The sequence below is a fragment of the Pagrus major genome, chromosome 10 (assembly GCF_040436345.1).
Source record: "Pagrus major chromosome 10, Pma_NU_1.0".
Classification (NCBI taxonomy): domain Eukaryota; kingdom Metazoa; phylum Chordata; class Actinopteri; order Spariformes; family Sparidae; genus Pagrus; species Pagrus major.
The window spans coordinates 20,156,021-20,182,218 of NC_133224.1; the positions used below are offsets into that span (position 1 = coordinate 20,156,021).

Sequence of the window (26,198 nt, forward strand, 5' to 3'; positions counted from 1 at the left end):
TTACAACTACACACCTGCAGACCATTTCCGACCACCATGAACTTTGTGTTACACCCTTTTCAACTTCAAGTGTGTTAAGGCTTTCACATCTGTTGTGGCCCCTGGGGGACATGCCTAGAGTTCGCTCTCAGCCAGCCCCTGACAACTATTTTGAGGTGGACCTGAGACTGCTTTTCTAGCCCGCAACACATTTTTCACACTCCACTAAACACATCGAATTCTTCGGGCGAACAGCCTCAGTTAAACTCTCATGTGTGAAAATAGCCTCAAATAAAGTGCAGAAGTGGAAAATGGAATAGAATTGGCCAGCAGGGGTTTGGTGCAACACATCCAACTAATAACCCCTCCAGAGATAAAGTTTATCTGCATCTCTCAATGGATAGGAGAAGTGGACAGTAGGAAAAGATGACTCTATTTGAAAGGACGGCAGTCTACTCAAGTGTTTTAAATGATTAAGTCTGAGATTCCCCCGGGCTTCACTACATGTATCTTCATTATGTACACAAGGTCACGTACACATGCTTAAATACAGTGTACAGATCACTGAGAAACCGGTGACAACATGAAACATACTGTACTTTGACCCCTATATTGTGGGACACGAATGAGGCCAAGAAATTTCTGATAAAGATAATGGGGGAGGGAAGGGGAGGCGGGAATGAGCTGATGTAAAGTGACACGAGGAGAGAGCGAGGGATATTTGGGCAAGAAAAAAAGGAGAGAGAGGGAGAAGAGAAAGGGGAGGAAAAAGATGAAAAAAAAGATGTGTGCTGGGTGTGAGTAAGAGAAAGTGACAGATCGCCTGGCCGATTTAGGTCAGCAATCAGAGCCGCGCTACTGTCTGTGAGATTGGCTGTGTGTGTGTGTGTGTGCAGAGGGTGCCTTTGTGGGCTTTGTGCTTGCGTGAGTGTCATGTTTGTGTGTCTGTCTGTTTTTTTTGTGGAAGGCTGACTGTGTAGTTGTAAAAAGTTTGTGTGTAGTTGTGTTGGTGGGGTGGGGGTTGATTGCGTGAGTGAGTGTGAATACGTCGCTGCTGTTAAAGGTCAGACAAGAAGAATCCCTCCCTAATTGGATTGGGCCTGGTTAACATTGTATGATTCATTTAACCTTCCTACACTGTCTGTCTGTCTAACATACACACACACACGCACACACACACACGTATATAGGCAAACTTTTCTCGTTGCACATCGCAGCTTGACAGACAAAGGCGTCATTGTGCTGCTGCCTTCTGCCGAGGAACCTTTTGCAGAAGGATGTGTTTCCCGGCAATCAAACATGGGGCAGTTTAAAACAAGCGCACCTCTCTGCTGACCTCTGGCATCAGGAGAACGCATTAGCCTGCTAATATAGCTTTGATTTAGTGCCCAGGTTCACGCAAACATGACCCCCAATCAACATAATGAACACATTCACACAGACAGATGCGCTGCCCCACACACAGACATAATGTGTGTGTGAGTTTTCTTTCACACAAGGACAGGACAAACTTCATGATGAAACTTTCTGACATGCCATCTGTCCCAACTATTTTAATTAATGGAATGGTTCAACATTTTTTGGAAATACACTTATTTTCTTTCTTTCTGAGAGTGGATTAAAAAATAGCTGGAGCAAGGGCGAGGTTAGCCTGGCTTATCTTAAAAGGACATTTACACAATGTATTTGTGCGTATTTGAAAAGTCAGATTAGAAAATAGCAGAAGTTAGCTGTGTTCAGCCTCGCTCAGCGTAAAGATTTACACATTGTACGTGTATGTATTAGTGTTGGTATTTGAAAAGAGATAAGAAGACAGCTGGAGGTAGGCTGCGTTTAGCCTAGCTTAGCATAAAGACCAGAAATTTACATAATGCACAATTGGTATGCATTTGAAAAAGGATAGGAGAAAATAGCCGAAGTAAACTGTCTTTAGCCTAGCTTAGCGTAAAGATTTACACAATGTATTTGTAGGCTATGTATTGGTGTTGGTATTTGAAAAGTAAGATGAGAAGACAACTGCAGTTGGGCTGTGTTAAGCCTAGCTTAGCATAATCTTTTCAAACAGAAAGAAATACACATAACAACTCAAAAGTTAGCTTATTAACGTGACGTATCTGGTTTGCTGAGCCTGTACATGAATAAAAGTGTAAAAACAACAATTTGTGATACAAGGGGGAGTTATATTTGTAATTATTCTTTGATTAACAACAGTTTATCCATCAGCCAGTCAGTTAGCGTAGGTACAGATGGTGAGCTAAGGTTTTTGTTTTGGTCAAAGCCAGGCTAGCTACATCCCTTGCTTCCAATCTTTATGCTAGGCTAGGCTAACCACGCCCTCACTCCATCTCCGTATTTAACCCCAAGGCACAGACATGAAATTCATATCCATCTTCTGATCCAGCTTTCAGAGAGTAACCAGATGAGTGTATTATCCATAATGTCGCACTACTTCTTCACACTCACACTGTGGGTGCTTTTTATGGCAGCAGTTTGTTTATAAGTAACAGCCATGATCTCTGCCATGTGTGAGGGAGATTAGGGTGCTCTTGGAGCCGGCAGCTGTTCAGTAGAAGAAGACTGGAGAGGAAGAGGAGGTGGAAGAACGAGAGAAAGAGTAAATTACAGGGAAACAGATGAGCTAGAGTAATTTGATCATGCAGAAGAAGAAGAGAGGGAGGGATGGAGAGAAGCAGGGGAAGGGCAGGCTGTTGGACGGGCTGATGAAAGAGGATTTCTGTGCGCTATGAGGAGACAGTAGTAGAAGACGGTGTTGACACTCTGCGGAGCAAGAGGGCCCACGGCTCAAAGACACAAGGACAAACAATCAGCTGCAAATCCTTTTTAACCACCATTTAGGCGGCCCTAATTACCCCAAAAAACTCCACAAAGAACATCATTATCACTCGACGCTCGTGCACGTTGTGTGCGTGCGTGCACGTGTACTCCACTTGTTTATTGAGGAGAGATTCATTAGCGGACTGGCTGTTTACTTGTTCTTGACTAATCGTCATTGTTGTGAGATACTTTGGGTGCATTTCACAAATACAACTAGGCATTTTCTGCCATTTTTACCCCCGCCTCTTGGAGCCAAAAGCCCCCTAACCCCCACACACACCCTCCACCTTTATTGGCCGGAGGATCTCTTTCTCCCTCTCTCTCTTTCTGGCTTATTTTAGTCCCGGGTCAACTCAAGCCAAAAAAGCTTAATTTGATGCATGTTGACCGCCGTGGAGAGCCAGGGGTTTTGATAATTGTTTAGAATGCGCAAAAAAGTTTGAGCCAGAAAAAGCTGGGAAGTAGAAAGATCTGTGGAACTAATGGCTGTGATGCTGTCATGGTCTATGTAAGTCTGCGTGACGCGCTGTGGCGGCCAGACGGGGCGAGGCCCGATGGTCGCAAATCAGCGGCGGGGTTTGGCATCTTGAATGTCACAGGGAGCGGAGCGCTGAGTAAGTGATACAGTGAAGAGTTTCAGATGAAGACTGCCTCAAGTAGTCCCTGTAGTTCCAATATTAATCCTCTCTGTTCCCTCTGGGGAGGCTTATCGTCCATATTAGTACCACACATCTGCTGCTGCTGTATGCGCTGATTATATATTGATGAGGGGTGGGGGGGGGTGGATAATTGAATACCCTCATCATAGAGGGGAGCGCTTGGTCTCGTTTCTCCACTCCAGACTACGTCAAGTGGGTGGGGGAAGGTGGATCTTGTTTGCCACTTTTCTATATGTGTGTGTGTGTGCATACGTGTGTGTGTTTGTGTGTAATACCCCTTTGTCCGCCTGCACCCACCCCCAGTTCCAGCTTTAGATCCAGGCCCTAACCACGGCTCCAGCCCTGCTAACCACTGGTTTAATATATGCAATTAAGAAGCTAATTAGAGTAATTAATTCAGCCAGGGCCAAGGCCCAGCCTGGCCCCTATTCACAGCTTTGGAACTGCCATAATCCCCCTCCCTCCACACACACACACAGACACACACACACACATACCAGCCACACAAAGAATAACACACCCTCAGACACCGCTATGCCCTCATTATGAGCGGGGTCTTTGTCGGCTGTGTGTGTATGTGTGTGTGGTGCCAGAGAAGTCGGAGATGAAGAAAAGGGTGTAAATAAAGACAGAGAGAAAGTGAAGCAGTCAGTTCGGTATAATGAGTGAAAACAGTGAACTAATTCATTGGCACCTCCAGCCTCGCTCGGTTGCTCTCTTGGTGACGCCGCGAGAGAGAGAAGAGGGCCCCGTTGTGGCAAATAGCGTCTTACCTCATCTGTAGCAACGGTTCTGCTGTCATTGCCCCTGGAAGCCGGCCGGCTGGGAGGAAAGACAAGGTTTAATGGAGAATGGCCGGCCTGTTTTATTGGTTTAACCTTTATTTATCCAGGTTTGTCCCTTTCTGAGGATTTAAGAACTGTTTTTACAAGCTTGACCCTGCCAAGAAAGCACTATTACATTATTGCGGGTCCATTTCAAATTATTTGAAGCTTTAATTAAGAATAGAGTTCCATGTTTTTTTTTCTTTTATTTTACAATGTAACAAGATGAACGGGGATAGTTTGTTAGTCTTTAGTGATTCATACGCACGTCGTAAACCTTTTGATAGCTCGCATTTGGCTGAGAGAAGAGAGTAAGTAATACCAGGTTTGTTATTTTTGGAGCGTGATTAGGAAATGTGTGATGAATTGAAGATTAGAGGAGCGGGACAGATTTACAGCAATTGGAGCACGCCGCCTTAAACGGATTACTGATAAAGTAATCGAAGAAGTTTTGGCGGCGGGGGAAGAAAAAGGTCGCTCAACCCGCAAATATGACACCCAGTGACAAATTAGTCATCGTTTATTTAGGGCTGGTGTGTTATATGAGATGCTAACACGATTCTGCCTATTTGCTGGGATTTGTGCTACCTTTTTTTTATCACCGAGTACTCCTGTGGAACTGATATTTTTAGCTAAGTACCCCCTCATTGAAGACATTGATGCTGAAGTGCACTCTTTTTGCTCCCTTAGTGCAGAGAGCACATCACACATATCAATCCTCACACCAGCAAATCAGTTCTTGTTATGTGAGATTTTGCGAGTCAAAAATGTCTCCCATCTGCCATGTTTTGGCATTCGGTGGCAGCTTTTTTTTTTTTTTTTTTTTCCAAACCGGGCCTTTAAAAGAGCTGCGAGCAGTCCTTGGAGGTAAGAGTAGTGGGCTTGTGATCCCACGGGAGCTTGGTGTGTTCATGTGTGTGCTGTGAGTGAGTGGCATGTTTAAAATATGAATTAGCCCGGGCTGTTTTCACACCACCACCTCACACTTGACCCTGTTAAAAGTTTCACACAGGTGGAAAACTCTCCTCTGCAACTCCGTCTAATTCTCTGTTTCTGTCGCTCCGCATGTCTGTCACACTGTCTCCGGCTTCCTTTCTGCACGGCACACTTATTACTCTTTTAGAGGCTCCCTCTCTCCCGCCGTTCAGTTCCCCTGCTGTAAGCCAAAGACAGCACGGAAAAGTGAGCGGCAGGAGAGATACATGCATTCCTTTTTCTATCAGATCTAGCAGAATAATGACTTTTCCACTTGCAAATTTCACATGCATGAGTCAAAAGATGAAATCAGAAAATGAAAATTTTTGCCATAGGTTTCCAGATCGGGACATAATGCTTATTTTGAATCATCACAACATGGTGGAAAAGTACACTTAAAAGAGAATATAAGAATTGAGCTACTTAAAAATCTTAAAATCTCCATTTTAGCATAAGTTCCACAACCCCGCTTTTTGGTTTTCACTTGAAGAAAACTTCATGTGATTGAGATTGTGTTTAGCGGGCTGAAAGAGATACAAGCATCCTCCCTGCTGAAGTGCCCTTGAGCGAGACAGTGAATCCTCTCTGGTGGAAAAAAACAAAAACAAAAAGGCCCAATAATCAATGAAGCATCACATTGTCATTCATGCATTTTGTGGATGTTTTTGAATCTTTATTGTGAGTGGGCAGAGCCTCCCTCAGGACACTTTGGTCGGACACATGGGTAAAACCAAGTGAATTGAGCATTTTGCTGCTTGTCAAGTCGAGTCAGAGTTCCACGATCCTTAGGCTTCATTTTGTACAAAAAAAAAAAGATACAAATATCGTGTTAAAATATTACTTGAGTAAACATCTTAAAGTATCTGATATGACATGCGCTTGAGCATTATTGGTAATTTTCTTGCAATAAATGTACTCAAGTATCAAAAGTATAAAAGTAAAAAAAACTGCCGTTATCTGCCATATATCAGATGTGATATTCAGCATTTTTCTGATAATCAGAATCAGTGTTTTTTGCAATCTGCAAAGTAACTAGTAACTAAATGTATCAAGTAAATGTAGTGGAGTAAAAGGTACAGTATTTGCCTTCAAACGAAGTGGAGTGGAAGTATAAAGTAGCATAAAATTGAAATACTCAAGTAAAGTACAAGGACCTCAGACTTCCAGTTCAAGTACAGTTCTAGAGTAAATGTACTTAGTTACATTCAATCACTATCATTTCATGGTTGCTTTTAAACAAACACACACCCATAAAATCCGTGTGACATACAGGAATGCTCTGGTGAACTTTACACACACTTTACACACTTGTTTTGATCTTGATAGTCTCGGTGCTGTTTACATTACTTTACTGTCGGTTTGAGAATGATCCTATCAGGTTAATAAGGCTTGTTGAACTTGCAAACTAAGGTGGCAGAAAGAGACAGACAGATATCTTTCAGCCGAAGGATTGAAATGAGCTCGGCATCAAACAGGAATGCAAACAAACCTCGGGACAGCTTCGAGAGACACCTTGTACTAATGAGCCGCACACACAGGTTTTTCCAGTCCCGCATGCACCAGACATCCGTGGATGATTTCACTTAAGTAAACGAGACCAGGAGATTAGACGCTGAAACACATTTGCGGAGGTAGACTCAGACAGTCTTCAACACACGCACACAGAGGCTCACATGCATCAATCCCAAGACACACTCATGACATGCAAATAAGATTTAAGACACACATAAACGCACTTCAAAACTGAAGACAGACAGACGCAAACGGAGCGCGCACACACCCGCATTTTCTGAAAAGCAGAGACAAGCACGAGCACACACGTTTAAACACGCACACACACTAAAGAACAGACAGACTGCCATACAGCTAAGCACACAGCTTCTAGCAGGCTGCTTTAATCACAGAGAGCTAAACAAACACAACTGTCATCGCTCTTTTTCTCCCACTGTTGCACACATATAGAAATATACACTCACACACACACACATAACGCACATGCGCACACACACAAACGGTATATAATTGCCCTATGCTTTCTGCTGTCCATCATCTTCCTCTTCATATCTCACCCTTCTTCTCTCCACATTCCCTCCCTCTCTCCAATCTCTCCCCCGAGCAGTATGCAGGCACAGATGTCAAGATGTATTATTTCGGCTGGCTGGCTCCCATGTTCTGTACATGTGTGTGTGTGTGTGTCTGCGCGTGTGTGTGTGTTTCTCCTCCTTTCCTCTTTTGGAAACAAGAGTAACCGTGGGGGGTGGCGAGGAAGAGGAATGGGGCCGTACTGGTGAAGATTAGTAAAACATAACTGAATTCCAACGTTTATGTCCATATAGGCTAAAGCACACAAAGCATACAAAGAGCGCACACGCACACATATAAACACACAAACGCACAACTCAGTATTCAAGTATTACAGTCATGGTTCAAGGACATTTAAGGCAAGCCAACACACACTGCCGCATTGTATCGAGACTGTGTTGATCCATTAGAAGGACCTCCATGCTCGTCAGGATTGTGTAATAGCAGAGTCTTGGCTGGTGCATTTAAACACTCAAAGTGAGCCAGGTTTAAAGTGCTTCTGTGTGTGTGTGTGTGTGTGTGTGTGTAGTGCCTACAGCCTGTGACATAGCCGCTGGTTGTAAGAATGGCATGCAGTGAAAGAAGAAAACTCAGGGGAGAAAGAAAAGAGAGACTGTTTTCTGTGTGTCCAGTGTTTCTTGATCTATGAGTTTGGGCACTAAGATGGATCATGGCAGTGGCCCCTGACGTGGAAAGAAGCCATGACAGTTATAGCAAGACTGAGACTAACAGGATAATAGTGGTCATAGTCAGATGTTGTTTATATAAAGAAAGGAGAGCTTTAACTGGCTCTAAGTAGGTGTTAGGGAAGTTGCTTTGAAACTATAGGGGTTAACTATAGGGGTTAAGGGTCCACAGGTTCAGTCATTTTCACGCTTCTTATTCATTGTGTATGTAAACAGCTGTGCAATGTCTGATAGTGACACGTTGAGTTTAAAGGGATGGGGCTTCGCGTTTGCCCTTCTTCATTTGCCTTAGGTTGAGTTTAAGCTACTCTGTCCAAATCAGGGGCGTGCAGCATGCATGTTGTATTTCTCGCCTAAAATGTTTTAAGAAACAAGAGAGAGTTCCTAAACGAGCCGCCATGTTGGTCCGGTTTGAAATCTGGGAGCAGACAGGCCCACAAATGCAAATGTCCAATCAGGTACATCCAGAAAAGTCTCTGCGTGGTTGCAGAAGTGTGTTTTCTTCATTCATTTTCTTTGAGTTCAGTGCTGGGAAGCAGCACTAACTTTAGGGTGACAACCATGAACCTCATTTGCTGGCATCCCTCTACTTTTAAAAGATAATCTTGCAATTCAAGAAAGTCACAGTTTGTTGTAAAGATAGTGAAATACCATTTAGTTTTGTGTAAAACTGCTCAGTTAACTAAATCATCTCACTCAATATATGTCACCCACACCAACATGGTCGTCACCTTGGCACAGAGAAAGGATCAAAATGTGACCGGCTCTACAAGGTTTTGTTCCTGGGTTTCAGTGAGCTTTAAATGAGATACAAACTGCCACTTTCTCAAGTTGAAAAAATATCTTTTGTCTTTATCTACCAGTGAAATAAATAGCTCACTGCTGGGGGAAAAAAAGCTACTAGAAAATGCAGTAAAATTAGAAGCGTAGCGTTACTATTCCTTTACAATACATTCAGTCAGTCATACTAATGCTAGTGCTTTTCTACAGGGACTAATACTGCTGCTGAAGATACTACATCATTATAATGCACACATTAGTAGATTTGTGCAGTACATTCACATTAATAAAGTTCTGTCGTACAAAAGAACCACAAACATTGACGCATTTAGCCCCATTTTACTACCTGACCGAGCATGAAAATATGTTTTTTTGTGATTTGGGTGAACTGGCCCTTTAAAAACAGCTCGAGATAGCGTAATCTATGCCATCAGTATACAAGATGTATGCCACATGAGCTTGCCCACCCAAAATCAAACAAAATCTGATTCTACTTATTGCTCTGTATCTGCCGCTAGATCAAGACCTAACGTTTTTCCAGCCTTTGACTCCAATCTATTTTCCTATACCTGGCCAGCCAGCAGCAGAGTGCAGCCAAGACTCTTAGCAGCGGAGCTTAATGATGTGTAATGTAGATTAGCCCTCTGTTGTGAAGTATGTTAAGTGAATCTTAAATAAAGTTTTCCTTAATGGCAAATCCAATTGTTTCAAAGGTCTTTCCTATAGGTCCCGTCATGTTCCTGCAGTGGGCAGGGCCTCAGCACTTTATCACCATAGAGAGGGGACGACAGGGACAATTAGTTCTGTGTGTGTGAGTGTGTGTGTGTGTTGCAATAGGAGATGAGACGCCCTTACAGGTATGCATGTTTATTAGATAGTGGGCCTCAAAGCTGCACTCAGGCTCATTAAAATGTTTGATTGTGTTGGCGTTTGTGTGCACGTTCTTCGTTGAGCGCATCATTTATCAGACACACACACACGCAAACAAACACGCACAACACTTTCCGGCGGCTGGCGGTTTTTGTCCTTTCTGAGCTCTCATGGAGTTCATTAAAAGCCTTAATTAGACTGACAGTTATGTGTAATTACAGTCTTTAAGATGTACAGCTCCTCTGCAGGCCCACTCCTTCACTGCCTCCTTTCAAAAGTCATTGTCTGAGGGGAATAGCTGTGTGTTTGAAAGTGTTCATACATGTGTTTGTGTGTATTTAGGAGACCTAACCTCCTGTAAGTTCTGGGTCTTTGACATTTCGACATTAATATCACCCAGGAAGGAGTGACATTTATGAGGCCCTTTTCTCTAACAGCTCCAGTCTCCCATGGACTCTGCCTCTTCCCATCTTCCTCTCACCCTCGCTCTTCCACCGCCGCCGCCGCCTCCTCAACACCCTTCTGCTTCCCTTCTTCTTAATTTAGAAACCCCTCCCCTCTCTCCGCCGCCATCTTCCCACTTGCTTTTCGCTTTCTTTCTCTCCTGCTACATGTCACAGATCGCTGTCACGTTCCTCCCTTCAGACCGTCGACCCACTTCCCTCCTTTTTTTGCATTGTTCCTAGCTTCCTGTTTCACCAGACGTTTGTCCTTCAGTCGAGCAACTTGTCCCCCTCCTGCTCCCCTGCTCCGCCAATTTTCTATTTTACCAAAAGAAGCGTAACCTACATATCAAACCCAAAAGCAGGAAATAGGCACGATGGCCGCCTGTCCTTGAGAGAGGCTTTATGTAATCTCATAGTGACTTGCCCTGTGATGTTTCAACTTGATGGTGTTTCATTCACATTTCAAGTGAATACTTAATCCTTAGATTGGTTTTGATTTTCGAAGAAAAAGCTTCACAAAAAAAAAAGTGTCATAAAATAACAAAATGAATCCAAAAATAGTCGTAAAAGCCTTTAATAAGCGTGAGGGTCAAGCTGTAAGCTCAGCGCTCCCTAAATTGTATCATGGCAATTTTTCAGCAATAGCGTTATTATCTAAAAGTCACCATCAGCTGCAAAGTTAACTCAAAGTCACTTACATTAAGGAAATCTGACAGCTCAATGTCCCAGAGGGAAGTTTAGACTTCAGATAAATTCGGTTTTCTGTGAGTTGTTTTTCTAGTCGAAGGGTTTGTACCCCATGGCAGAGCAAGAACGCACGCAGCGAGGGTCGCCTTCTCCGCGTCTCCAGCTTGTTCGTGGCGAGGTGCCAACGCTGTAATCCTGCAATGACAGACAATGTCACAGCTAGGCTCTGCCTGAGAGGAAGCCCCTACAAAGAAGGGGACGGCAGGAAGGCTGGAAACAGAAAGCAATAATTGAAAGGCGAGGGAGATGTTGGGAGAGGAGGGGAAGCGAGAGCTACTGGAGGAGAGAGTGATTGCTGCAACAGATGCCTTTTTCTCCCCTCCCCTCCATCTCTCTCCCTACCCCGTGATGAAAGTATGACAAAGTGACAGGAGACGTGGAAGTGCGAGTTAGGTGTAGTTGTCTCCTGTTTTCCTCTTCGCTGCACAGAATTCATGCTTAAATTGAGGCAGTAAATCAGGCTAATGTGAGACTGAGGGCTTTTATCTAGTGATCCGGTGCTCACACAGGTGTGTCAATGTGCGATCCCTTGTGTTTGTGTGTGTGAGTGTGTGAGTGCATGGGCGGGGAGGGGAGGGGAGGGATTTGGGGGTAACTTACGAGCCCAAAAAACAGGACAACAGGATGAATGATGGGGGCATTAATGAAAGAGAGGGAGATGGGGGACATCCCTCCAGTGCTATTGGTCATGACTACGGTGTCCTGTTACCTGTGTTGTGTTGTGTCTTTCCCCTTCTGACTGGTTTTGCAACAGGTGTGTGTGTGTGTGTGAGTGAGGCCACCCTGACGGAGATGCTGTAGGCTACGAGCTAGACAGATCGAAGTCACAATGACACCAAGTGAGGTGGAAATGTACCGCGACACATTTTCATTTGAGGCAAATCTAAATGAGTTTTTATCAAAATCACAATTGTTGATCACAACGATTGAGTCTTCAATCTAAATGTCAGGAGTCGGAGAGTGTTTCAGCGTACATGGAAGCCTGCTTTGTTTACTCCACAGATCTGATGTCTCATTTCCTCTCCTGAACATCCATGTCATTACACTGTGTGTGTCTCCTTCCCCGGGCCGAGATTATTAAGATACACAAGTGGAGACTTCTTAGAGTTCCTTCATTCAACAGAAAAGAAAAGAAAAGAAAAGGAGAAAGGAAGGAGGGGAAAGAGGGAGTGAGTGATGGACTTGGCTGGTTTAACCCAGATCCAGGCAGCCGCAGGAGGAGTGGACAACCGGAGGTGTTTCGTTTTTATTCTGGGCGCGACTTGGGAATAAGAAAGGCTGGGGAAAAAGAAAAAAAACATGAGCACAGAGCAGGAGAGACAGTGAGAGGGAACGACGAGGCTGGCGCTGACCCATTTCTCCAGGCCTCCAATCTAGTGGCTGATATAATGCAGAACGGCTACCCACACGCACACACAAAACCTTAAGACGGACACATGCCGCCAGACACCAACAGACAAGGACATGCGCAGACATGGGCGCACGCACGCCGGGGTCTGCAGGCAGCCAGATTCCCTACGATACAGTCGAGTGTTACCTCTCACTCCCTGCGACTGCAGCGATCGACCTCGGCCGCCGCTGGAAAATATAACATTCAGACGTTCAAACGCGACCATGAACTCTGCGGCCCGCTCAGCTCTCTCTCTTCTGCCCCGCCGGCGCTGGCCCGCGTTACGTACTGAGCCACATCTAAAAGGGCTTTGCATTGCCTTTTAAAAGCCTTTAAAAAAAAAAAAAATCAGTGCTGTAGAAGTCACTCAGGGATTCACTGATAAGTATTCATTAAGTATTGATAAGTAGTCATTGAAGTATTCATTCAATATGCATGGAGGTCCACTCACAGGTGCACTTGACAGGCGTTGCAGGGACAACGGTTTTCTTGCAGGTTAGTGGGAGTTAACGGATAGATACTGACGACACGCACACGCGCAGAGGAGCACGCAGAGTGCCCTCGCTGCCCCGGGACGGGAACATTGACCCAGTTGTAAGGAACATTGGTCGTGACTGTCCTACATGACTAGCACTTTACTGACGTTACACAAGGCTCATCCACCCAGTCACTAGGCCTCTTTTTAATGGCCCTGCTCCCTCTTTTCTTTTGCTTTAGCTTTTTTTTTTTTTTTTTCTCCCTCGCTTTGTGCCTGCCTGTCTTTCTCTTGGTCCATTATGCACATCTATGCTCTGCTGGTCACATTTATTTGCCGTGGATTATTTTCCGGATTGGTCAGTCAGACTCATTACGTTTGCTCATCCACGATTTGTGTCTTTTCATTTCATTAAGGAGAATGAGTGGATGAAAGGACCCGTGTGTTTAGGCCTGCTGATGACCTTATTTATGGCCCTCCCTCACTGACAGTGATAAACACCCCCCACCCCCTGTCAGCCCTATATATATCTCTTATAGACGCCATAAGCAGCTTTAGGAGGTTGTGCGTAGATAGATTATTGATGTGCAGAGACACAGTGACCATACTGTGTTAATGTTGCAGCCGACAACTATCATTAACCCGCTGTGCATCAAACCAGATGATCTGTCATGCATACACACACACACGCGCGCAAACATTCATGACCTTTGCACACTTCCATGAAACATTTAGACATACGAGAATGCATCAGTAAGGTCACACACACACATAAAACACGACAATACCCATCTGGATTATCAGCGAGGCACAATCAGCGCTGTCTAATAAATCACGATATGGATTTAGTCAAAGGCAAACAACGTGACAGAAAACAGCCGCAGTTTTCAGGCCTCCAACAATGTTTTTTACCCGCCGCCGCAGAACTGAGCCATAAAATGGCAGCGCATCTGTCACAAGCAATCAGACTCCCTCCCAGCGCCGTGCGTGCATGTGTGTGTTTGTCAGATGCAGAGATCAGGTGCGTTCTTCGCTCCAGTCCTCCTGTTTGGAAGGAGGGAGGGCGGAGGCTGCTGCGCCGTGGCCCAGTTTGTTGTGTGCGTTTTGGTGCTGGAGGTTAATACGATGTGATTTCAGAGTCGCCCACCCTCCAAGCGCACGGGACATCGAAAGACGGAGGAACAGAGGGAGGGGAGGGGTAGAGGAGAGAGAGAGGGCGAATGAAGAGGCGGGTGGGGGTGATCGTAATAGAACAGGATGGATGGAAAGCGAATAACTGCTGAGAATTAAAATGTCATCGAGCACAGAGGAGAGATCAACCGCACGCAAGCAAAGACACCGAGATCATTTTCCCCCAGTGGATTGTGTGTATGCGACTTACGTGTAAAAGTTGATGTCTGGGTTTGGAGCTAATGGTGTCTCTTCTGTAGAGGCATGTGTGAAATCGGAGGGTCTGCGTGAGATTCTTCTCTGTGGATTTATGTGTGTCTTTTTGGTCGGCATGTGACGCATCATGTGAGTTCAACCTGTGACCGTGACTTGGCTCCCAACGTTGGCCGGTCCAGGTCCTGGTTCTCTCTCTCACACAAACACGTGCGCCGAAGCGTGCAAGAAAACCGGCTGAAACGACACAGATTGCATCAGGAAGTTTACTTTTGGACAAGTTTGAACAAGTATGAAAATCACACTCGTCAAATTGCCTCATTTTAAATCACATCATTACAGAGAGTTCCCATCAGAAATCAGCCAATTTGGTTGCCAGCATGAGGAACACAGCTTTAATTTGTTCATGCACTTTCGATAGTAAATTAATTTGATTTATTTTACCCTTTCAGTGTTGCATGAGTCAATTAAATGTCAAAAAAACCATTAAGACTATTACTATAAAAATTAGTACGCTGATTAGTAACCATAGAAACCACTTAGTGTCCTTAAAACGCACACTACGTAATGTCTTCTGTTAGGAGTCTCAATGAAAACAAAAGACGTGGGATCGTGATGACAAAAGTAGCGTTGGATCGTGGGAGAAATTGTTGTTTTCATTGTTAAACCATCACTATTGTTGATGATGAAGTGACTTAGGCAGAAATGTTCACAGACAAGGTAATATTTTAAAGTTTTATTCACGCTACGATTCGTCACGTTCACCGACTGCCTTTCTCACTCCCCGGTGTATCATCTGGTGTTTTTCTGAAAGTGATAGCAACAGGTGACCAAATGAAAATGTGATTATCTTGAGTGAAATTATAGATTTCTCAGGTTTGAACATTGTTGGAAACATTCGGCATAGTAAGAATACACAAGTCAACATAGTATACAACAAATGTCCTATCGTTTTTAGACAATTAAATGTGGAAATGTTACATATTCTGTCTTTAAATTCCATAATTCGAGATTCTTTCCACTCAAAACACAACATAGAGGTACAATTTGACCATAAATAGGAAAAAGCGGATGACTTTTATATTTAACGAGCCAACCTCTGAACAACAAAAGTCTTTATCAAGCCTCTACCCTCTCTTGCATTACCTCATGTAACGAACACATATCCTGTCTCCAAACCACACATACCAGCATGCCGTTGTGCAACAGAGGCGCCAACCATGCAGACGTCTTTTGTGTTGTCCTTGTTTGTAGCTGGTCCCATTTATGGATCAAGTGCTACCACAACACAGTCAACAGTGGGCCTTTGTCTGCAACAATAGCACAAAAAAACCTGCATTCTTTGCAGAAAGAAAAGTTTGGAAAACCTCATGCTATGTTGGAAGTAATGGCGTGTTGTGTATTTGGAGGTGGAATGTGAAAATAATACTCGGTATGGTGTGTGTGTTTTTTTTTTTTAAGGGGGGAGCTAAAATAATGCCCGTTCTGTTTCAGTACACAACTTAATGCCTTTTCCCCTCCTTGCAGCCGCCGCCACGAGGTAATGGCTTGTGATAGCTTCGTTAATGCGTCATAGTCAGGTTATAAAAGCGCCATAGGAGATTTATGAAGACGTTTTTGGTTACAGGAAATTTCGACGGCGAGATCCAGGATTTTTTGGGAGGGAGCGAGGACGTGTGGCGAAAGGGGAGAGAGAGGGAATGAATCCTTCAGCTCCGCCTCAGGGGAGAGGGGATCAGGTTATATGCGCTTCATCATCCAGATGACACACATGGAGCTCATAGAGCCTCTGGAGAGTAAGGCCTACAAATTTAAACAGGAAGGCGACTGTAAATCCCGCCCCCAAGTCCCCTTCTGCACCCACACACACTCACACACACTTCCCAGTGACAAACTTAGTTTCGTGGTTGTTTTGGGGGAATGCAGTGCAAAAGCCAAACAAGTGGAACTAAAAGCAGGATTTTAAAGGCAAAGCTGCTGTGAAGCAACACATTGGTTTTTGCTTTGCACAGATGGGAACACTTTACACACACGCTGACACAAACACACACAGTCATACACACCCCAGCCCTAGCATGCTCCAGTGTGCCCCGAGCAGTACGAAACACCCACTTGCGTTTATGTCTTTCACGTTGCATTTGCATTCGTGATGACTTGCGTTCCTTAACCCGACACACTCATGACGTGGCTAACAGGGCATCACACACCAGAGGCTAGCGGGGGCGCCGCCGCCGCTTGTGGAAAGTGAGACCACACGAGCGAGCGAGCTTTGTTCTTCTGTTGTTTGCTTGTTTATTCATTCCGTTTGTTGTTTAATCTGCTCTTTCACTGCACGCCACATGCCCATTATTGCTCCCTTTTAATCTAGCTGTCATCGGAGAAGATGTTCCCACTTTGCACTCAAACCATGTGTGTGTAATTTGATTGTGTGTGGTGCAGAAGCTAGCTTGGACTGTTACAATAGCTTGGCCACACAAACAGTATTTATGCGCAGCTGCAGTACACAGACAGATTCACCTCAATCTCCGCCATCATAATAAACCTGCAGCTTGACATGGGTGGCATTAATCTGCCTCGGGGCCCCCGTTGACCCCGTTTCCTCTCAGTGCATTATATATCCTGTCATCTTAAAGTAAAACACATTAAATACTACACTGAAATATGCCTCATCTCGGCCACTTATAGTTAAATGCTCACAGCTTTGAGTTTACAAGTAGCAGTTTTTAATTTAGCCCCAGGTTTTGCCTTCCAGGCTACATGTAGGTTACTGTCCTAACTGCAGCCTGAAGAGGACTGCAGGCACCACTTAGTATGTAACAAATACTGCATTGTTTTTTTCTGGTTTGTTAAACTACCATTAATGTGGACATCCCGAACCAATTTGGGCCCCTGACTTCATTTGTTTTTACTCTTACCTCTAAAACCAAACCTATACCCTTGGGCGCAGGGACCCTCAACAGCAATACTCACGTAGAGAACAAATATTTAAAAATTGTAAATTGTACTTATTCTACTGCTTATTCTCAATTTTGACATTTTTTTACATTTTCATCTTTACTGCAAATATATGGTATATCAGCTCCAATTATTGATTATTGGTCTCCTTACTAATAATCTGTATCGGTATCGACCCTGAAAAAAACCCATCAGTCAATCCGTACTTTACTTAATAGTTATTTCCCTGTTAACAAACAAAGCAATTGTTTATTGTAAACTTGCAACTGACATTTTTAAACCTGTACAACTCCTTGGTAAATAGTTTATCAAGTATTTCATGGTTTGTAAACTATTAACTATAAGTTAATTAATCATTAATCAACAACTGTTATTGTATTGGGTTAATTTTCAACCCCTGCAGTTGAGGGGCCACGGGGTCTGGTTGATAATCCAGCCTTGGATTCAGCAGTGCATCTTCAGTTCAAATGCTCATTCAGCCCTGTTTCCATTTCCAGATATAAACATAATGCAGCAAAAAGCTGGGGGGAAAAAAAAGCAGATTGCGCTAAAAGCCAGAAGCAGATGTATATATGAAATCAGGCGATATAACGACACTTCTTCTTGTGACTTTCGAGCAAAGTGAAATGTGAGTGGTGTCCCAACGAGGCAGAAGGACGTGATGGAAATAACAACATCAGCATGTACACAAATTCACATCCCTCACACAGGAGCGAGTGTTTTGCTGCGGGAGGCCGGCTGTCACTCAGCATGTGTGGAATATATATCCTGGGCTGCGAAACACGCCACAGGAGGGGGAAGGAATAGAGTGGGAGGGCAAACATTGGGGTCTGTGCTGCGTCTTGATGCAAATGAAGCAGCTTTGCATGCGGTCCACTGCGGCGGGTGACAGTTGATACAGAGCTGGACGAATGTCGGACGTTGGGGGTTCAAAGTCCCCGAATGATGAGCCGTGTGAGATAAGATTCAATGGAGTCGTCTGCTGTTTTTATGTAACTGTGGGCCGACTTCAGCCGCGATAACGGAGGCAGTGAAGAAGCTTGGCCCAGCGCTGACCTTGGTAATAACAAGCGAGACACAGAGAAAGACTCTCATCCACTCTGTGATCTTTTCTATGGACTAGATACACACTCCCTCCCCCGGCCTGCGTGCCCGGCCGCCCGCCTCCTTGTGTGCACAGCCCCGGCGCTGTGCAGGCTGATTGAGGTTGACTGCGGTATTATTTCATTAATTAAGTTTTTCCACTTCCTCCGCCTCTCCCTCCTGTCTTCCTGTCGAATCAGGGTGGCGGAGCGACGCCCTTCCTCTCCTCTGTCCTCTGGCGCTTCACATCCCCCCCATCACTGCTGATCATTGTCTCAATTACTCATCTCTCCTCTCCCTCCCCTGTCTCTCCCTCCTCCACTGTCGCCGCTCTTCCTCCTTCCTCCTCTTATCTCATCCCAAATTGCTCGACACACTCCTCCCCACTCTCTCTCCCAAAGTGAGGAGGGGAAAGATTTGAGGCACGCCATTCCAGCATCTCTCCATCTTTCCCGCTCTCATCTCTGTCTGTCATCAGGATTTCACAGATGTTCTCTGATTACTTCTACCTTGATTTGGTGATATCCCCCGCCCCCCGCCCCCCTCATGTGCGAGGGAATTTTCATTTCCAGTGTTTATCAAGCGAGATTGGGTGGGGGAATATTTTCGATCCAAGGACAAAGCAGCTCTGATCTCTTTGTTCGCGTTGTGCCTGTGAAATTGACATTCACAGAAATAGTGGCACCTGTAACACGTCTAATGGATTTAAGAGGATTTGTCGGGATACAGTTCACTGTTTTCACAAAAATTGCCTGTGTGATATTTGTGACCTGTTGATTACGATGTTAGAAAAATAACTTGCATTTGCAAAGTAACATTTGTGGCGGCTCTCCGGCTTCAATTTGGCTCCCTTTGCTCTCAGAGTCTGTCTCTGTCTGTGTCTCCCTCTTCTTTGTATCCATTACCGCTCCACTCTTCCATAATGGAGACATTAGAGTCTTTTACCTCTCTGCTATCTATCATGTCATTTAAACTCTTTCCTTACTTTCTGTTTTTAACTTCTCTCCTTTTTTCCCCCCGCTCTTTCTATGAATCTTCCCCCCTCCTCCTCCTCCTCCTCCTCCTCCCTGTGTCCACTGGGCTCTGGGTCATCTCTATCGTCTCACATAGTCTCCTGTCCCCATCATATCACCCAACAGCTTGTCACAGGCAATCAGTCTCCCTGCCTCGCTTCCCTGCATGGCCTCCTCCTTTCCTCGCTCTCGTCTTCCTCACCTCCCTCGTCTCCCGTCACCTTCTTGTCCTCCGTCGTGTGTCAGGAGTTATTACTCTCAGAAATTCTCCACCCTTGTCTCTCAGACCAGTTGAGGGTATTTACTCCATCCCTCCATGCCTTCCTCTAATCAGAGCTGCTACAATCTCTTTATGCCCCGCAGCCAATCTTTATCACACTGTGTGCACCCTGCCATGAGATTTAGTGGAGGGTAAAAGTATGTTTTTAGCTTTAAGATAATTAGGATAGATTATACATTTTAAATCATTGATTTCATTATTTAATATTTTGTACTCATAATGTAATTAATCATGGAAAAAATAAACATAATTATAAATAAATTGTTATAAATAAATGTGTTTAGTGCCGTTGCATTCAGTTAGTTTGTTAACTGATTATATCTGTGTAAAGAACTCAATTCAAAAGTCTGTTTTGCACAGAATCTAAAGGCTCAAACTACTACTTCTTAACATTTTTTATATTTTTATATTTAATTTATATTTGTATTTTAAAATGCTGCAAATTAATATATTTTGGTGTGTTTCATGGTGAACAAAATGGATAAACTTCTCCTTAGAGCTGCAATGATTAGTCGATTAAGCAATTAGTCGATCAAAAGAAAATGAATAGACCAACATTTTGATAAAAAGATTTATTGTTCAGGTAATTCTCTCACATTTGAGATGTTTCTATTTTTCTTTGTCATTTATAACAGTAAATGAAGAGTCTTTGGGCTGTTGGTTGGACAGAAAAGCTATAAAAGACATCACTCTGGGCTACTGTGGGTAGCTCCATTTGATTGGGTAACCGGTGAAAACAACAAATTTGTATACACCTTAAATGTAAATTTTGCTGTGCTTTAGAATGATTTCAGGGTGATTATCTTCAGGGTGATTATCTTCAGGGTGATTATCTTCAGGGTGGGGGGGGGGTTACTTTAAAAATGTATCCCAATACATTACTAATTACCTGTTAATTAATAGTCATTAATATAATGACAAAATGTAGTATTAAATATTAAAGTAATGTATCTTGACTACTCTCGGATTACCTCAATACCAAACATATGCAAATAAAGACTAGAGAAAAGAAATATTAATAATTTAATGACAAACAAGTGTGTATTCTATTATATTGTTATGTATGACACATTGACAGTTTAACACTAAAGTGGTATGAAATCTTGAATGATTTTGATAAAGTTCTAACGTTTAACCATATTTTCAGACAAGGCAGAAAATAAGATGGAAGGACATTCTAGTTTTATTCTTTGTTATGTTTGTTGTTTTAATATGTTTCAGTCCTGACAATGGGCCTCACACAAAACCATTTTCCTTGTTTTTTTAGATACAAAACTCTTACTTCCGTGATTGTTCGAGATCACGCTCACCAAACTGTCTTAACTGCACCAACCTGTCGTAAATTGCTTCTTTCAACTTGATGAGCACCACCTGTTTATGATTGCTGGCAAGTTTAATTCACTAAAAGTAAACAAAAAGAAACAAAGGAAACTCTCACCCCCGGAGCTTCAAGCCCTGCTGTCAGGAATCAGCAGGCGATAACATAACAACCAGAAACAATTAGAAAATGTCAATAGTCCAGCTGCTAACGAGTCATCAGAGCTGTCATGATGTCTGATGCCAAAAATACAAACGGTTGTTGCATGAGGCTTAATCTGAAACTCCTCCAAGTGTCTCTAATGTTCAAAACACGTTGCTACAACCTGGATATGAAGTGTGAGCAGCCAAAAATATATTTAAAAGTATTTTCCAATGACACGATTAAGCGCTGACGAAACTAGAGCTGTACTTAATTTGGCACACTCTACTTATTTCCATTAATTTGAACTTCATTGACATAAATTACACTTCCCTCCTACATTACACAGAGCTCAGACAGATAAAAATAAAAATACTACGATCTAAAATGATTTGGTAACACGACAAATAGTAGAGAAACCTGAGGAACCTGCAAACTTTTTTACAGCACTTTATTTAAACCTTCTCAGTATATCCCTTCATCCATCCCTGTCTGCTGGCTTTCCCACCGTACTGCTGTTCGCCTTGACCTCCGCCTGCTTCTCTCCTCCTCTGCTTTCACACTCTGCGTCCTGCAGGGATGGAAGGAGAGAGAGAGAGGGAGGTGTTAGAAGTAAAGCTGCCTCTTTTTCACACCTCCCTTTCCCTCTCTCTCTCTCTCTCTGCGGAGCCATCCACCATCCGCCCGTTCCCTCCCTTTCTGCTTCGCTTCAGACGGGCTAATCTATAGCCTGAAGCGAAGTGGCGTTGGGAAAATAATTTTTTATATTTCTTTAAGGAGACAAGGTGAGGGTTAGCCCACGGGCTATAACGGGGGAAATAAGGATAGACGGGTGGTGTGTGCAGGGGCGTTTGAGAGGTTTGGTGGAAGGAGGAAGAATATGTTTACTGTCTTTTTTACTATCCGCTGTGGAGACACATCAGTATCTCTATTAAATTAAACTTTAAAACCAAAGATTTATTTCCAAAATCTGATCAAAAGGCTTAGAGACTGCAGCTCTCTCTTGTCTTCACCCCTCATCGTTCTTTCTTTTGTCAAGTCGAGGCAAAAAAATGGAAGAAACGGCAACAAAGGAGGGATAAGAACAAAACTTATAGTCTCTCCTCTTCCACAGCTTCATATTATGCTGCTTGATTCCTCCATCCTGATTCTCTCTGTGTATCTTCCCTCCTTCTTCTCCTCCTGTGACCTGCAGACCAGTGATCTCCAATGCTTTCACTGACTTGCTTTATGTAAGACGAAGTGTTGGAGTGTTACAGGGATTCATGCTCACACACTCCTCTCTCGCCTGTGCACTTTCTGTCAGCACTGCTTGACCTCCCCCGGCCTGCAGTAGAAACGACCGGTTGGGATGTGAAATCACACGCCATATCTGTGTCTGTTTTCATTGCATTTGTCACGATAAATAAAGCCGTTGTAGCTTCAAAATGAATATTAAATACCTAAATGCCTTTGTTAACGAATCAGTCCCTCAATTATAAATGGAAAACCTCTCTTTGATCCGCCTGATTAAAACAAAAGCAGCGATAGTAGTTCGTGACAGTCTGTTTTCCAACCAGTCAGGTGCCGTTTCTCTCCACACACACAGTGTGTTGTGTCTCAGGGGCTCCATTTTATTTCATATGCGCCCCTGATTGGATTACCATCCCCTTTTTTTCCATCAGTCAGTCCATGCCTCTCTAAATTACCCCCCTCTCCTGCTATTTCTCCAGCCCGAGCAGCAATTGCAGTTGACTGAAAGCGGTTGAGTCCATGCGGCGCGGCGGGGGTGTTAATGAATTCCAGCGGACTGCTAAATGAGGACTTATTAAAGTGCTGCCGCCTCGTAGTTTGACATTTCAGAGCTTCTGGTGGAGTTTTAAATCGCTGCCTCTGCAAATGTCAGTCGCTGACTCTCTGGAATGGCCGACCATATGAATAGAAGCTATTGTTGGCGTCGGATATAGATTGAGAGGGCGAGTTTGTGGGGCTTTAATGGATGGATTTCCACTCTGTGTGTGTGTGTGCATGTGTGTGTGTGAAAGTATATATATATGTGTGTGTGTATACCATCCTGCTTCTTGGCTAATTATGTTTTTTTGTTTCAATCCCTCCAGCTACGTCAGATGGGACGCGTCAAGGCCTGGATAGCATGAGAGGCGGAGTGTGTGCCACGCAAGGCATGAAGGTGGTGCTGAAAGTGGGGCAGAGTAAGTTCTCCTTCTTCTTCTCACCTCTCTTTTTCCACATTTTTTTCTCTTTCACACACACACACACACACACACACGCAGACACACATGTGAGATCTCCCATATGTACCGGGTTCTGCCACACGTTGTTTTTTCGTGCATCACACACAATCTCTCACTTAACACACAGTGTGACGAACACACATTGGCATCTCACATCATCTCCCATCTGTACAGTGCAGAGCGCTACATGTTCATTACTGCACCTTATCTGACACGCAGCCTCTTCCACTTTTGAACCATCTCTCTTATCTCCCTCTTTTTTACACACACACACACACAGGCACACCCCTTCTTTGCGTGTGTGTGTTCTCGCTGAGCATATTAGGTCTCGTTAAGTGGTGAGAACAGCAGAGAAGTGTGGGATCAGTCAGCTTTAATGAGCCCTGTTGACTTTGCTCTCACTCTGCCTTTTAACTACTACTGACTCATGCTGGACACACACACGCTCAGACACACTCTTTGAAACTCGCACATCCCCGTGCGGGATATACATTTCAGGCACGGACATTAGCGCGCATGTGAAACAACACGAGCGCGCACAGGTGAGCGGGGCGCAGACAACCAGACCGAAGCGTCCCAGCAGGCGCACGGACACACACGTACACACAGGATCACACACATTTCCCCGCGCAGCAGACCTGCCAGCTACAGCGCGATAACAAAATGACTCCATTCAGTGTTAAAGCACACAGTCAGGGATTTTTAATGACTCGTGGCTGCACACTCTTCTAATTTGTTTGGAAAATATTCACAGGTAATGACCCTCACATGCCGGCTTTTCAGAAAAACAGCAGAAAAAACACCCATTTAAGCATTTTCACTGACCTGCACATTCCTACACATAATGGGCACCTGTCCTTCACACGACCCCCCCCCCCCACACACACACACACACGCGCACACATGAACACACGCTCGCCTATTTCCATTTCTCATAGCCTATCCCGTGTTATCAGGCCTTGTGTATTGTAGGTGCTCCTCATCAAAGAACCAAGTGGCGCTGCTGTGGCTCTATCAGCCCGTAACATCAGCACAGTCAGCTCAGCTCAATAGAAATACCACCACACACACTCTCTTTCCCCCTGGCTTTTTCACCGCATCGGCAATGGAAATGCTACCTCCCTCCCTCACACACACATCCAACCCCCCTTCGCCACTTCTACACACCTCCATGAGGCACTAAAACTCACACACACATTTTGTTATTTGTCATCTTTCCCTTTTCACTCTGCTCCTGTTTCATCTCTCTCTCTATTCCCTCTGCGTTTGCTACTTTTCTTTTTTTTTAACCCCTTTTCATTCAGGCAACATTGCTCGCTTCCTTTTCAAATTCCCTTTCTCCCTGTCCTCATCAGCTCCCTTTCATTCTGCATGCTGGCCATCTCTCCTTACAACTCTCCCTCTCTCTTATTTTCACTCTTTTCCCTCTGTCTTCCTCTGTCTTTCTGTCTTATCTGCAATGTGGCTGAAAGGTCACGTCCGTGTTGTTTGTCGTCTAAATAAGCGGCGTGCCGCTTCATGGTGATCTCTGATGAGATATGGCGCGCTGCTCCGCTCCGAGGAACACACACACTCGCATAACACACACTTGTACCTTTGCACCGCACACATACGTTGACCTGTCTTCTCTTATTTGGTTTTTTATCTATCTTGCTTGTTCTCTGTCTCTATCACACACACACACACACACACACACACACACACACACACACACACACACACACACACACACATTCTGAACCATCCTCCACTAGCCCCCACTGACCACACAGCAGTTTCTATTGATCCAGACAGCACCGCCCCCAACTTCTGTTTGGTTGACTGTCATGAGGGAGCTACCAGCCAATAGCCCTACACTTCTCTAAATGTCAGTATGTATAGGTTGATGGCTGTGCGGGCACACACACACACATTCAGCAGTTTTGTGTGTATTCTTGTGGGTTTACTGTACAGTGTCATCCATAAGGACCCTATGATCATATCAATTTTGCCCTCCCCTGCTGCTGCAATGACCAATAACAGACTTTCTTTCATCAAATGAAGCATAAACTGCAGGGTGAATAGTCATATCCAGATATAAACCTCTATTCTTGCAGCCTACTGTTGGCCAGATGGCTCAAAAGTGAACAAAATTAGTATTTTCTGAACCATCTCTTTCGCCATTGAGGAGTGGCACTTCTACAATGGCTGCATCTGCGTGTGTGTGTGTGCTTGCATGTGTCACATAAACGCACTTTAATGCCATCACTATTACTGAGGGCTTGCTAGACAGATGGCCTGATTTAGCGACTACAGATTACAAGCCGTTATGGCCTTGTGTAAATTCACTCTGGCCAAAACAACAAACGGCCTCTCTTTAGTTTCCCATTCAAACAAATGGAAAAGTGCTCCTACACGGCGCACGGAGGCCCAATCAATATGTGCTCTCCTGTAATGGGAATGGAAGGGAGGGTAGCCTTTATTAAAGCGCCTCTGTATTTCTCTCTCTGGCTGCCTCTCTGTTTGCTAATGTCACTTATTAGTTCCAAATCTGTGAGCCTTGGCTGATGTAGCAGATAGAGGCTGTCTCAGTTTTTCTGTCATTCTGCTCATATTCCACCCTTTTTTTCCCCTCCACAGGCCCATATGGGCTGCCTCCGAAGAAGGAGCCGCCAGCGGGACGCACCACCAACAGAAACCCAGGTAAGCAGGAGAGCAAATGGAGATAATCCTCAGTGGATCCATCCATAGAATGGATGGAAGGAATATGTAAAGACTGGTAGATAAAAAGAAAAGCAGCGGGGACAGGGAGGGAGGAGGCGACAGATGGAGAATGTGCAGCGGTGACATCTGCGGATCTCTCTATTTAATTCCATATATCTCTCTCTCTCTCCTCCTCGTCTCTGCGCGCGGCCCTCCAAGCTAAGTGCTGCAGGCGGGGAATGGATGGCTAATAGCTACCTTGGGAGAAGGACAAGAAAAAGAGAGGGAGGAAGAAGAGAGGCAGGGGGGAGATACCGAGAGAGGGCAGCAGGAGAGAGGGCCAGACCGGCGGCGACATTTCAGA

General features: G+C 44.4%; 1 protein-coding gene across 1 annotated transcript in view; it reads left to right on the forward strand.

Annotated features, from left to right (window-relative positions):
• efnb3b (ephrin-B3b) overlaps window positions 1-26,198 on the forward strand; it is an 80,744-nt gene that overhangs the window by 49,163 nt on the left and 5,383 nt on the right. Inside the window, exons 3-4 of the mRNA XM_073475097.1 lie at window positions 23,018-23,110; window positions 25,772-25,834. Of these exons, the coding sequence (XP_073331198.1) occupies window positions 23,018-23,110; window positions 25,772-25,834 (156 nt within the window). The remainder of the gene's footprint in view (window positions 1-23,017; window positions 23,111-25,771; window positions 25,835-26,198) is intronic.